General features: G+C 33.1%; 1 protein-coding gene across 2 annotated transcripts in view; it reads right to left on the reverse strand.

Annotated features, from left to right (window-relative positions):
* Positions 1 to 836: 836 nt before the first annotated feature.
* The window catches only part of SHOC2 (SHOC2 leucine rich repeat scaffold protein), a 46515-nt gene continuing 32388 nt past the window's right edge, over positions 837 to 14963 (reverse strand). The window contains exons 4-8 of one of the 2 annotated variants that reach the window (XM_007469631.1): positions 12209 to 12397; positions 6974 to 7096; positions 4886 to 5023; positions 4447 to 4564; positions 837 to 2939 (exon numbers count right to left, since the gene is read on the reverse strand). In XM_007469631.1, the coding sequence (XP_007469693.1) occupies positions 2731 to 2939; positions 4447 to 4564; positions 4886 to 5023; positions 6974 to 7096; positions 12209 to 12397 (777 nt within the window). In that variant the 3' untranslated portion in view covers positions 837 to 2730. The remainder of the gene's footprint in view (positions 2940 to 4446; positions 4565 to 4885; positions 5024 to 6973; positions 7097 to 12208; positions 12398 to 14963) is intronic. The other variant, XM_007469632.1, reaches the window with a different exon arrangement.

The following is a 14963-nucleotide window of genomic DNA, read 5'->3' on the forward strand; positions in this document are numbered from 1 at the left end:
AAGTACAAATAAATATTTTACGTGTATTTTCTCCTGCAAGAGTTTCTATCTTCTATTGTTTTCATATGTATCCGTCAAATCCATAAATTACTTAGCATCTCCCGATTCTTTCTGTATGAAATAATCATTTGGGATTTTAAAAGTATTAAACTACCACAAAAGGATTGTTTGACATTGTCAGTTTGCTACTATATATATTAACAAAAAGCAAAGTTTAGAGCAATGTTTTTACAGTGTAGCATTCTGTGACATTTTCTATTTACTGAGCCTCACACAGAAACCAAACCTAATTTCTTTAAAAAAAAAAAAAAAAAAGGACAATTGATGGACATGGCAATTCGTCCCACTGCAGTTTTAGGAAAATATTAGTTCATATGTAGTCATTCAACAATATCCCTTACTATACTCAAACTACTTAAATATTAAATATGATCGCACAGGATAATTGGGAAATTAGAGTCCATTTTAGTTTTGTGTTAGAAGTAATGAAATTCATGAGTTCTTGCAAGGTGGCAGCCACACATGTGACATGTTTTATGCATCTTAAAAATATATATATAATTCCTCAGCTATAGATGGTTTGCCTGTTATTATCACTTCTACATGTAGGACTGTGATCACTTTGCATTTCTGCTGCAAACTAACATAAATGAAGGTAGGGGGACCAAAATGTTTTAAAAACCGTATCTATTTTCATTTTTAAGAAACAATACCCATATTTTTTTCAAAAAAAAAAGACATTAGGTTACTGCCTTTAAAGTTCAAGTTCCATTATCTTAAGATATAAACACACCTGGATATGAGATTTTTAAAAACCACACATACACACAAGCTCTAGGTAGAGCTGTAATAAACAAATTCCTTTTATAAACACAACTTTAACTGAAAAGCCACAGTAGATGGAAAAAAAGAAGAAAGGATATTACTTGGTAAAATCCAGTGACATCTACAATAGTTTTACAGCACATTTAAGCATTCTACGGTTTTATATCTTTACCTGCCTTCCATTTCTTAGTTGCTCCTTTAAAAATTGCCAATTACGACTACAGGTTGAACCTCAAACTTAGTCCTGATTTTGAGTGCCAGGAAAAGCAAAACAACACTCCAAATTTCTATCTTAATGTTATAACCTTACTTCAAAAATGGTTTTATTTAAAATACAATGCCCATCTAAATGGAAAAAAAAAAGAAAAGAAAACCAAGCAGCAATATGTAATTATACATAATAGTTATTCATTATATGGGAAGTGTTTTTTAGGATGATATCTAGAATGCACTTGCTCTGTGAATCTCTTCAATAATTAAATCGACTAGACTGACACTATCAAAAGTAAGCATACTGTAATAAGGGGCACACACTTACAATACTGCTAGCCTTAAAAGCAGTAAAGCAAAAGAAAATATACCAAACAGCACACGCATATCTTACAGAACTTCCACTGAACTATCAATGGCTTCTATGCAATGTGCTCTTTTCCATAACTGTATTAACTACCAAAAAAAGGAAAGATGAGATTGAAATCAAAGGTACTGAACTGAATTGTCTGAAGCCAGTACTCCACATGTGGGGAAAAGTGCATTTAGTTCAGCAGCAATATAGCACAGTGTGAAGATATTGTGCTTAGACGCAGATATTCCAGAACTGAAAGATGTACAAGGCAAGTCAAGATATAAAACCATAGTACACTGTTAAATAACCTTGAAACATACATATATTGCAGTGTTCAAAGAAAAACATTCATTTCATTGTACAAGGCTAGGGAGAAATCCTTAAAGTTACCTATCGTAGTTTATGATATAATAAATACATATCTATATAGCATTGTATATACATATATAGAATGTGTGTTTATGTGTATCTTTGTCTTTTTTTTGCCAAATTATTGTTAGTTTTTGTGGATCTGCAACTTTCAGGAATGAAAACTCCTTTACACTACAAGTTTCTGTTCCCCCAAACTTAAGAAAAGATATTTATACTAGAAAAGGTCTCAATACCCTCCCCCAAATCCAAAGACTCACTTCAGATATTTTGCTTCACAATTGATCAGAGAAACATAATTAAAGGAATTCTAGAATTTCTGACTGTATCTTTTCACTTTGCCAGTTGTTTTAACAAGCAAATATCTTTTAATATTTAAATCAGCTGATGCAAATTCTTTAGCAGAGGATATAAACTCTAGATTTCACTGATCAAAACAGAGCAAATCAAAACCAAAAAAAAAAAAAAAAATCCAGTGATTTACTCTGACTGTAAACAATATATAAAATTCAAATCTCAAATTTCAAAATAAGTTAAAGAAAAATTATACCTTCAGGGCCTATAATACTATAAAGATCTGACAATTGGTAAGGGGAAAATATATATGAAAAGTTGCAACAAAATTGTTTGCCCAGTATTTTTGCTAAGAGAAAGTATATCTAACTATACTACCTCTGGCCCTTAAATTTAATAACTTCATAATTCGTTGGCAAATGTTTTAAGCAAACTGGCATATCATATTACACAACAGAAAACATCCATCAAGTTCAGCAAAGAAAACTTATATAAGCCTTTTGTACAGAATTTTAAAAAATCTAAATGGCTATGATTCCTCTATTAGCAGAAACACATAACGCAGTCTTTATAAATCTGCCAAATATATCAATATCTACATAAATAGATACAGATATAGATATGAAACATTAATGGCAGTCTATTTTTGAACAGTGTGTGGGACCAGCAGATTTGTATCAGACCATGGCACGATATGGACCCTGCATCTTTAGGAACTGAATGATGAAAGAAGGACCCCCAGCAACAATCTGAGGTGGAAGATGGCTGAGTGGACAGTTCTCAATACTCATGATTGAAAGCTTGCTGCAAAGAGCCAGCTCAAAGGGAAGGCTATGCAGGTTGGGGTTGTCATTCAAATACAGCTCTTCTAGATTCTCCAGTGTACCTGTTTTAAAAAACAAAATTATTTTTTAAGAAAATTAATTACTATTTAAAAAGTTCAACTGGGCATGATCCTTATCCTGGGTATTATGCATACTGAACACACACTTCCTTTTAGTCTCTTCTCTTAGTTTTAAAACTCTCTACAACTGTGGATCTCAAACGTTCCTGCATAGTCACATAAACTGATGTCCAGGTCACGCTCTATACTAATTAAATCAGAATCTCTTCCTTTATGGTTAGTTTTCAAGCTTGGACTTTTTTTGAAAAAACATATACTACAACTCCAGAGACTCTGTTTGGGATAGCTTGGCATTCATGTGTATTTTTTCAAAATTCCAGAGGTAAGTTTATTATACGGTCAGTGCCTATAATCACTTTCCTCTTGGAGAAAATGTGATAATCTCTCTCAGTAATAAATTTCTCATGTGAAAGGTTTCTGTTACTTTGTATAAATCTTTCACTAAGAGAGTTATTACATATTTGACAGTAAGCCAAAAATCAATTTATGAAATCTTTTAAAATTTTTTCTTAGACTGTCTTAGGATACTCATACTTTCTAGGCAAATGTTTCTAGCAATTGCATGAGGCCAGATGGATAAACATACTAGAAATAAAAGTGTATAGTTGCCTTATATTTTCCAATTTTTAAACTTCAAAATTTATAATTATTTGATAGTGGTATGCAGAAAACTAATTAAAAAACAACAGTTACTAGGTAATGGATTTGTTCACATTTAAGATTTTATTTATTATTCAGAGCAACTCTATGAGAAGTTACTACTATCCTTATTTTACAGGTAGGAAACTTGAAGCTTAGGGAGTTTCTGTACCTTATCCAAGCCACAAAACCAATAAGCAGCAGAGCCAGATTTTGAATTGTCTATTTTACTCCAAAACCATTCTTAACCACTAATCTATAGTGCCTCTGAAACAGCATGGTATAGATGGGAGAATATAATACATGGGATTACTAATTTTAGAATTACTATGTGACCTTAATCAATTAACTCTCTTTGTAAAATGAGGCAATTTACACTGCCTAAAATTTAAGGTGTTTACATTGATAGTATGAAATAACGGATATGAAAACACTTAGAAAATTCTAAAGTACTCTCAAATATTAATATTAATCAAATATTAATATCAATCCTAAAACCTCACAAGGGAAGGTTCTTTTGGCATAAGACACTATTAATTTAATTCAAGCTTGTGTAATTTTTAAATTTGGAAGAAAAATAACTCTTCTAAATTGAGGTTAAATCTACTGAAATATAAGTATGCTAAAACATTGTCAACTATAATATTAACCCTAAAACCCCATGAGGAAACCTAACCAAAACCAACCAACCAACCAACCACTACTGGTGCTCTATAAAAAAAAATCTTGAGCCTGATGTAACCTGATTAAGATGAAAAAAATAGTAGATTTGTTATATTTATCTGAAATACTGCTTGAACACACAAAAGCAAATTATTACTACAAAGTCAAGTATCCAAAGGGTTCATACCAATTTCCTCAGGAAGATGAGTAAGTAGGTTCTCTCCAAGGCCTAGATGTGTAAGATTGGTAAGGTGACCAATGCCTCTCGGAAGAGTGGTTAATTGGTTGTTTGTCAAGACTAATTTCTAAAAGATTAACAAAATAAAAGACAGTTACATATATATTTCCTATAACTGATGTAAATTTTTAAAAACTACATCTAAACTACTAAACCAATAAAATAAACATGGAAATTAGATTGGATAATATAAGAATCACTAAATAAGCTTTTCTTTCAAAAAATATCATTTGTTAGGAAGACAAAAGCAGATAGGTTATATGAACATAAAATTCAGCCCTAATGCTATAACAGGAAAATCTATCTGGTCCAAGAATAACGTGTAATTTGGAATGCATTCCAAAGACTTTAATTATATACCTATAAAATCATCAGGATAATGTTTTACCTGTAAATCCTTAAGATAAGCAATTTCATTTGGCAAGGATTCTAATTTGTTCTCCTCTAAATCCAACTCTCTTAACTTCCTAAGGTTTCCAAGACCATGGGGAAGCTTCTTTAGAAGATTGTTTGATAATATCAGAACCTAAAGAGAAATTTTTGATAATGTTTGACAGCTCACAAAACAGAATTATATATTATTGCGTGGCTTAAAATTTATTAAGCAATGCTAATTTTCTAAACAGTGAATATTAAGGGCAATGTTTAATTATATAACAAGACATTAAACTTACTATTCTAAAAAATATCACCATAGTTATTGGAAACAAAATAGTTTGATTAAGACAAAACTAATAAAAGCAAAAGGAAAGAATTTAATTTTAACTAAATTACAAAAAATATAAAATTATTAACTACTTACACTAAGATTCATACAGTTAATGGTATTTTGATACTGAATAGTTACAAATATGCATCTAATAGGAAACCAATTATTTATTCAAAACTCCTTACAAACCATCATTTAAGGGAGACAACAATTGACTTCTAAACTGCCCATATCAATCCACTACAGTTATTATTTGTAGAAAATTTATTACATTGCAAGGCATCCTGAAATACCCTGAAGAAGGAAAAAAAAAAGGTTGAAGAAGATAACAGTCCTTATTCTTAGAGAAGTTACAATGGGGGAGGGTTAGGTGGGGAAACAATACTGGGTACAGGGATAGTGAAAAGAGCACTGAATGGAAAGATCTATATAAAGTTCTGGCTAATTTATTATGCCCACTTATTTCTCCCAAAGTTATACTACACATAATGAAGTAAACATATTCAGTAAGACCAAGAAATGATATCATTTATTGAGCTATCATTTATTGAGTTTACTACTATTTGCATTGCACTATACTAAATGAGAAATGTGCATTATTGCATTTAATCCTAACTAAAACTTTATGAGGAGAATACTATCATCCCCATTTCACAGCTGAGGAAACTGAAGCTTGGGCATGTTAAACCCATAAATAGAGAGAGTTAAAGTGGAACTGTACCCAGATCTGTTCGGCTTCAAAGCTCCTGCTGTTAACCACTACACCATACTATTTCACCTTACTAAATACAATAATAATAGAGAAATTAGATTTTTTAAAAACATGAATACAGAGAACATTTTTAGAAATACTTATTTAATATTAGTAAACTTTTTCATCAAAGGGTGAAAATGTTAGTAACTTAGAGGCAGGAGAAATCATCCTTGACTGAGGAGGTGACAGGAAGATGGATTTTTAATTATGAGAAATAATTTTAAAAGAAAAATTTAAGGGGATGAGAAGAGAGCATACTAGATATTGGGAACAATAAGACTAAAGGTACAGAGCTAGAAATATGCACACACTGCCAACACAGAAAATAATCAACTTAGTAAATAAAAGAGGAGGTGGGTATTCAGGATGGAAAAGTAGGTCAGAATTACATGAAGGGTTCTGATTTCCCATCTGAGGACCCCATAGTTATTTTAGAGGACAGTGGTGCAACATTCTTAAACAGAGCTAAGAAAAAAATATGTTCTAAAAGATGCTAAGTTTTAGAGACCCTTTCTTTCAAAGATACTTTATAGCATTCAAACCTACCAACTTTTAGTGGGCAAGAGTAATTCAAAAGCATTGAGCCCAGATTAAGTCAACACTTCATCATCCTAATAGGGCTGCATGTTTAAGAGAGCACTAACATTTCTTTTTTTTTTCTTTTCTTTTTCTTAACTGATTAAATCTGAACTTTATTTATTTATAGCCATGCTGCATGGCATGTGGGATCTTAGTTCCAGACCAGGGATGGAACCCATGCCCCCTGCATTGGAAGCACACGGTTTTAACCAGTGGACTGCCAGGGAAGTCCCGAGAGCACTAACATTTCTATTGGGTTGGCCAAAAGGTTCGTTCGGGTTTTCCATACCATCTTACAGAAAACCCGAACGAACTTTTTGGCCAACCCCAGTAATTATGATCTTCACCCACTTAGAAACTGTTTAACTGGAAACTTCACGAGTGAGAAAACTGTGGAAGAGTCTAAGGAGTTCTAGATGCTCTTTTATACTCACCTCAAGAGAAACAAGACCAGACACATCCTCAGGGATCTTTGTGAGCTGATTTGTAGCTAAATTCAATTCTACCATACTGGTCCAAGTTCCAAAATCCAAGGGAAGTGATGTCAACTGATTGTCCTGACAAAGACAAAAAGAAGCATTCAAGGTAAAACCACAAAAACAAAGCGCCATATGTACCTCCCTATAGAAAGAGAATTCTTAAACAGAAAAAGTCATTCCCTTTTTTGATGTCTAAATATATTTGATGGGCCAAAAAGCGCCTTTGGTTTTCTAAGTAAAAATAAAGGACACATTTTTTCATTTTCACCAAGAACTTTATTGAACAATGTATTCACCCTTTTGTTCCACTACGTTCTGCCATTTTTCAGGCAACTTCATAATTCCATCTTCCCAAAACTTTTTATGTTTTTGAGCAAAGAACTGGTCCAGGTGCCTTTTACAGTCTTCCAGGGAATTGCAATTTTTCCCATTAAGAGAATTCTGTAAAGACCGAAATAAATGGAAACCCAAAGGTGCAATGTCTGGTGAATACAGCAGATTAATCAGAACTTCCCAGCCAAGCTGTAACAGCTTTTACCTGGTCATCAAAGAAACACTCAGTTCTGCGTTATCCTGATGGAAGATTATGCGTTTTCTGTTGACTAATTCTAGACGCTTTTTGTCAGGTGCCGCTTTCAGTGGGTCTAACTGGGAGCAGTATTTGTTGGAATTAATCATTTGGTTTTCCAGAAGGAGCTCATAATAGAGGACTCCCTTCCAATCCCACCATATACACAACATCATCTTCTTTGGATGAAGACCAGCCTTTGGTGTGGTTGGTGGTGGCTCATTCAGTTTGCCCCATGATCTCTTCCATTCCACATCATTGTACACTATCCACTTTTCATCGCCCATTACAATTTGTTTTAAAAAGGGAACATTTTCGTTACGTTTCAGTAGAGAATTGCATGAGGAAATATGGTCAAGAAGGTTTTTTCGCCTAACTTATGTGGAACCCAAACATCAAAGCGATTAACATAACCAAGCTGGTGTAAATTATTTTCAATGCTTGATTTGGATATTCTGAGTATGTCGGCTATCTCCCGCATAATATAACGTTCATTGTTCTCAATTATTGTTTCAGTTTGATCGTTATCAACTTCAACTGGTCTACCTGACCGTGGAGCATCGTCCAGTGAGAAATCTCCAGCATGAAACTTCGCAAACCACTTTTGACACGTTCGATCAGTCACAGCACCTTCTCCATACACTGAACAAATCTTCTTTTTGTATTTCAGTTGCATTTTTACCTTTCTTGAAATAATAAAGCATAATATGCCAAAAATGTTGTTTTCAATATTCTTCTTATTCTTCAATATTAAAATGGCTACACAAAAATTCACCAATTTTGGTAAGTCTTTTTTTAAATGCACACTGATATGACAGCTGTCACATACAATCTAACAAAATTGTTTTGAATGAAGTTAAAGACAACTAAGTACTACTAGAACCATCTTACGGAAAGACGAATGAACCTTTTGGCCCACCCAATAGAAAGAAAAGGAACAAAAACTCTAAGCCTCCAAAGTTTTTCAAACAGTAATTAGGTTTTTATTTTTAAGTCTAAACTAGAAGTTTGTTCTCTATGCGATTATCTGTGTTGGATATGGAAAAATACACTATACAGATGAACACTTGAGATTTCGAAGGTCCCAGTGATAAATATAATGTTTTCCTCACTTCACAGTAATGTATAGAAATCACTGAAGAAAATCTGAACGTTCATAAGCACAATGGAAGAGAAATATCTAACTATAGCCCACAAGGAATCCAGATAAGCTCAGCAATTCTAGAGATGCTGAACAATAAAGTAGGAGAGGAAAAAAGTTGTAATAAGACAGCAAATTAAATCATTAAAACACTAAGTATCCATGATTTTACTTAAAAAATCCATATGAAAAGATGGTAAAAACATACTTATCATTAAATAATAAAAACAAATGATGAAACACTGTGATTCTAATTTTATTTAAAAATTAGATATAGCTATACACAGAAAAAATAGTGAAATACATGCCAGTGATTCACTAGTTTTTTTCCCTGCTTCCTCATATTCACTTATAAAACAACTCTTACCACACTGTTGTGTGCTCAGGGTATTTTGGTACTGAGATGGGACCATCAGTATTCCCTGTCCCAGTTGGGTATCAATGATATATGCCAATTTATTAACAGCAGTGGAATTTTAAAATTTTATGTCCTTTTTTGTTCATCTGCATTTAAAATTTTTTCTGCAATGTACATTAATCACTGATCTCATTTTACACAAAATCATCTGTAAGACAAATCCCAAGTAGCAAACATCCATTTGAAAGCCAAGTTTGTCTTTTATTATAATATTTAAACTTATTACCTATTCAAACTTCTTATCTACCTATGCCCAAACTACTGATAGTTATTAGCACGATAAAGCATTTTCATTAAAAAAATTTACTACTGATGCTTATGTGAGGAGGAGAATGTCAGGCATCATTTTGACTTCTTTCAAGAAAAAGTTTTGCTAACCATTTGTCTTGATTTTGAAGAAAAATTAATTTCAAAGCTCTATGCAAATTTTTTATCATTTCACTGAAAACAGCAAGCTTTCCCAAGCTAACATATTACAATAACATAATATCCATAAAAATGTTTAACCAAATGGGACTTCCCTGGTGGCGCAGTGGTTAAGAATCCGCCTGCCAATGCAGTGGACAAGGGTTCGAGCCCTGGTCTGGGAAGATCCCACATGCCGTGGAGCAACTAAGCCCATGTGCCACAACTACTGAGCCTGTGCTCTAGAGCCTGTGAACCACAACTACTGAAGTCTGTGCGCCCAGAGCCCGTGCTCCGCAACAAGAGAAGCCACTGCAATGAGAAGCCCATGCACCACATCAAAGAGTAGCCCCCGCTCGCCGCAACTAGAGAAAGTCCGTGTGCAGCAACAAAGACCCAATGCAGCCAAAAATAAATAAATGAATAAATTTATTTTAAAGAAAATGTTTAACCAAATGAATACATGGACTGCTGTCTAAGCCTCATATTACAAATTGAACATTCAGAACTAATGCCATTACCACTGGTAAACCTCATATAACCAGACTAGTTAACAGTACATTTTACTTGTTTAAGATTATAAGACTATTTTGAACTTCCACTGGTTCACTTATTATATACTTCCAAACAATTATAAAAGATACATATACTTATGAAGAAGTATACATAGAATTAAAAATTATACAATTAGACTGTAGTTTAAAGAACCACAATTATTTTGAAATGGTTCAGACAAAAGGATGTAGTATGATACAATATAAAGAATACTATACCTGAAAGCAGGAAATCTACGCTTCCTGGATTCCTACCTCAGCCATGAATTATTTATGTGGCCAATTATTATTACCTGTGGGCCTAAAGTTTGTTCACTACAAATTAAATCACTGGACAAATCATTTTTCATTTCTTTCCTCCTTCTGCAATAAAATTCCTTTTTCTTATTACAAATGTGAAACTCATTCACTGTAGAGAATACAGACAAGTAAAAAGAAACTAAAAATCACCCGTTAGGAAAAAATATTTGCAAATCATCTATCTGACAAGGGATTAATATCCAAAATATATAAAGAACTCATACAACTCAACAGCAAAAAAACCCCCAAACAATCCAATTAAAAAATGAGCACAGGATCTGAATAGATATTTTTCCAAAGAAGACATACAGATGGCCAACAGATACATGAAAATGTACTCAATATCACTAATTTATCAGGGAAATGCAAATCAAAACCATAATGAGATATCACTTCACTGCTGTCAGAATGGCTATTATCAAAAAGACAAGAAATAACAAGTGTTGGTGAGAATGTGGAGAAAAAGGAATCCTTCTGCACTGTTGGTGGGAATGTAAATTGGTGCAGTCCCAATGGAAAACAGGAGGTTCCTCAAAAAATTAAAAAGAGAATCACCATATGATCCAGCATTTCTACTCCAATGTATTTACCCAAAGAAAACAAAAACACTAACTCAAAAAGAAATATGCACCTTTATGTTCATTGCAACATTATTTACAACAACCAAGATATGGAAACAACCTAAGTGTCCACCAATGAATCAATGGATAAAGAAGATGTGGTATATATATTCAATGGAATACTACCCAATCATAAAAAAGTATAAAAACCTTGCTATTTGTGAGGACATGGATGGACTCTGAAGGCATTATGCTAAATGAAATGTCAGACAAAGAAAGAAAAATACCATATGATCTCACTTATATGTGGAAACCAAAAAAAACAAGCAACAGCAATAACAAAAACCAAGCTCAGAGAGAAAAAGAACATATTGGTGGTTGCCAGAGGCAGAGGGTAGAGGGTAGATGAAATGGATGAAGAGAGTCAAAAGTACAGCATGGTGATTATAGTTAATAATATTGTATTGCATATTTGAAAGCTGATGAGAGAGTAAATCTTAAAAGTTCTCATCACAAGAAAAAAAAAATTCTGTAACTATGTATGGTGATGGATTTTAACTAGACCTGCTGTGGTGATCATTTAACAATATATACAAATACTGAATCATTATGTTGTACATCTGAAACTAATATAATGTTGGAGGTCAATTATACCTCAATAAAAAAAAGATTAAAAAAAAGAGATCACCCATAAATAATTCTGATATTCAAAGATAAACATTATATTTTAGTAAACACTGGCTATATGTATGCATATAAATCTATAGATATTTAATATATAATTGAACACATTAAAAACAGCTTTTAAAAACAATGTGTACAAAGAGAATCTTTACATGCTTAACTTTTTCCTACTTAATAAATTGAGAATATTTCAACTGGTATTTAATATTCTTCTAAACTAGAGTATTATGTGTAACTGCTTCATATTATTTCACTGAAGATATAGTACTTTTAAGAAATGAAATCCCTATTAATTTCAATAAGTTGGTACCAGTTAAATGGAAAGCTCTGCAATAAATATCCCTACAACTATGCTTTATGGATATTCATGATTATTCAAATTGCTAAGGATATTGCACGGTTCTAAGCTATTTGTTGTCTAACACAACAAATGTTGTATCCTTATTATCAGTTTAGATTCCCATCAGCAAGAAACATGTACCCATTCTGATAGATAAACCATAAATATTGTAAGTACTAGTCATAGTAGTTATTTTCCCCTAATACAAATAGAGGCTTACCTTCATATTCAGCTTACTTAATACTTTTGCTCTGGAGAAAATTCCGAATGGGATTTTGTTGATTCGATTGTGTTCCATGTTGAGGGAATAGATGGTGGAAAACTGAGATGGACCACCTACTGGATATAACTGGAAGCAGTTTCTAGCTAAGGTCAAACTATTCAGTTTCACAAGACTTGATAAAAGACTCTGTAAAAAAAAATGAAATAAACATAAGAGTTAGAACTGTAACAAGACTTATTCTGTAGAGTACAGAGCAGCAGTCCCAAACAAATACCTCAAAGGGCCTTGCAGGTAACAAATGACAGAGACCGGTTGGACCGGTTCTGTGATGCCTCATCTAGAGGAAAGTCTCTAACTACTCAGCTCTAGCTAACTGTTGCCTTGCAGGAATGTGGAGCCAATGTAGTCAGATTTCCAGACTTTACAAAGAAACAGGAAATTCATTTACTTATATTAAATCTCTTGATTTTTATTCTTTGGCTTTAATTTATTTAAAACACTCTACAGGGTAAAGAAAATATGTCTGTGGGTAAGAGGTGTTTCATGAGTGGCTAGTTTTAGACCTCTATAAAAGCGGAAACATTGGTATCAGATAGTCCTGGGTCTGAGTCCTGACTCTGCCACCTGCTATGTGAGCAATCCTATCCAGGTCTTAGTTAAGTACCTATCTCTAAATTATTACTAAGGTTAATATAATGCTTGGCACAGAGTAATGTGTCATTCAGTAATTTAAATGTTCCTTTTAGGAATATTAAATTCAGAAGATAATATACTTCCTCATATTATATATTGCTTTTCCATACAGTAAATTTCTGAGGGAATATACATCTACCAAACAAGTATTTACTTAGCATATAACCCCATATCCCCTCTTACTTCAGTCTCCCACCATGTAACCACAGTGCTAGGTGTTATAAAAGAGTTTCTGCCATTAAGAAGACTAAATCCCACTTAGAGAAATAAAGCACAGAGATAGGAAAAAGAAAATAATATATAACTGTATATAATCAGTAATAAAGTATACAGAATAGGCTCTTGCTATTCAAAGTCTGGCCAAGGAAGAGCAGCATCAGAATCCCCCGAGAGCATGCTAGAAATGAGGACTCTTAGGCCCCACTCCTACAGAATCATAATATGAGTCTTAAGATTCCCAGGTGATCTGTATGCTCATTAATGTTTGAGAAACACTGGTACAGGCTATAAAGTAGTTTTATATCCTGGCTCTTATCTTTTAGTAGCTGTGACTTTGGGCAAGTTATTTCTCTGAATACTAGTTTTATTCATTTGTAAAATGATGACGCCTTATTTTATAGGCTATAAGAGTTTTTTTAAAGAAATAAAAATATATAAACAGCTTTACAATACCTCGCATTATAATAAGTGCTCAAATTTTAAGTCACTTCTTTATTTAAATTCAAAGAAAAGAATAAATACTGGAATAACCAGAAAAGCAGGAAGAAGGCTGAGAGTGTGCCAGATCTTAAAGGATGAAAAAAAATTTTAAATACTCAGAGAAGCAGAAGAAAATATTCTGGATTGATGTAAAGGCCCAAGCAAGGAGAAAACAAACATTGTGAGGTGTGTGTTTTAAATAATGTTCTAATTTTGGCTATCCACCATGAGGAAACTGAAGACTTAGTACCTGAAGTGTCAGCTGTGATTTGCAAGGCCCACTGAAGGAAAAAAATAACTATATAATTGAAGTTATAATTAGTGAACTGAAACTTGTCCTTTATGATGAACATGAATAAGCTACTCAACATTTCCCAATTGCTATACACAGAAAAAAGAAAGAATACAGAAAGAGAAAACTTTCATGTCAGTCAATTCAGGGAAAATGTCTACATCCTACTTCACTGTAAATAAAGGAGTTCTACTGAGTCTCATGACAAAAATGTTATTTTTATTATTTTTAGAGCTGACTTACTTTATTGAATTGATATTCTTTTATGAAAAAATGTTAACACCTGAGGATATTTGAAAAGGGGCAACAAGAATGCAGCTCTCCAACCTTTCCATTCTTAGGTTATACTATGAAGCTTTGGGGTTGCTTATCATTGCTTTAGAGTCAGACACATCTGGGTTCCCATCTCACATCTTCTACTTACCAGCCTTGTGATCTTTGGTGAATCAATTAGATAATATATCTCTCACCATATTTCCAGAAAAAATATTTAAGCGTGACAAATTTGGCCCAAAACATGACTTCTCTTAAGTCTTATTTCCCTATTTGATGAGACTATCCCAATAACTAGTAGGATTATAGTGAAGATTTAAATGGAATAATACATGTAGAGCTCCTAGCTTTATGCCTTGAGTATATGTGCTTAAGTTCATTAAGTTTTCTCCTTTTGTGTTTATGTCTACATTAAAACTAGTCCATTTTCAGACAGTCTTCAAATGGAAAAGTATATAGTCATTTTGCCAGCTCTGATTTCAGCAATATAATGCGCCCCCAGTGAAAACCACTTTCCTGATTTTTCTTGCCAGCTTGAACGTCTAAGTGCTCTTTAATGGATTTTATTATTTCTCTTATTGTGATTATAAAGGCAGATAATTACACATTTGCATTAAGAATACACTACTTCCAAAGCACATAGACTACTTTAAAATAAAACTTAATGTTTTCCAATATTTGAACAAGGCCAATCAAGGATTTCCCTCATAGCTTCTCTGAAAACAGGCCTGTTTAAATACACATACACCCTTTCTTCCACAGCCAGACTGAAGAGAGCTGTCTTCTTTATAATTC

Source organism: Lipotes vexillifer, unplaced genomic scaffold (genome assembly GCF_000442215.2).
Source record: "Lipotes vexillifer unplaced genomic scaffold, Lipotes_vexillifer_v1.1 scaffold240, whole genome shotgun sequence".
Lineage (NCBI taxonomy): Eukaryota > Metazoa > Chordata > Mammalia > Artiodactyla > Lipotidae > Lipotes > Lipotes vexillifer.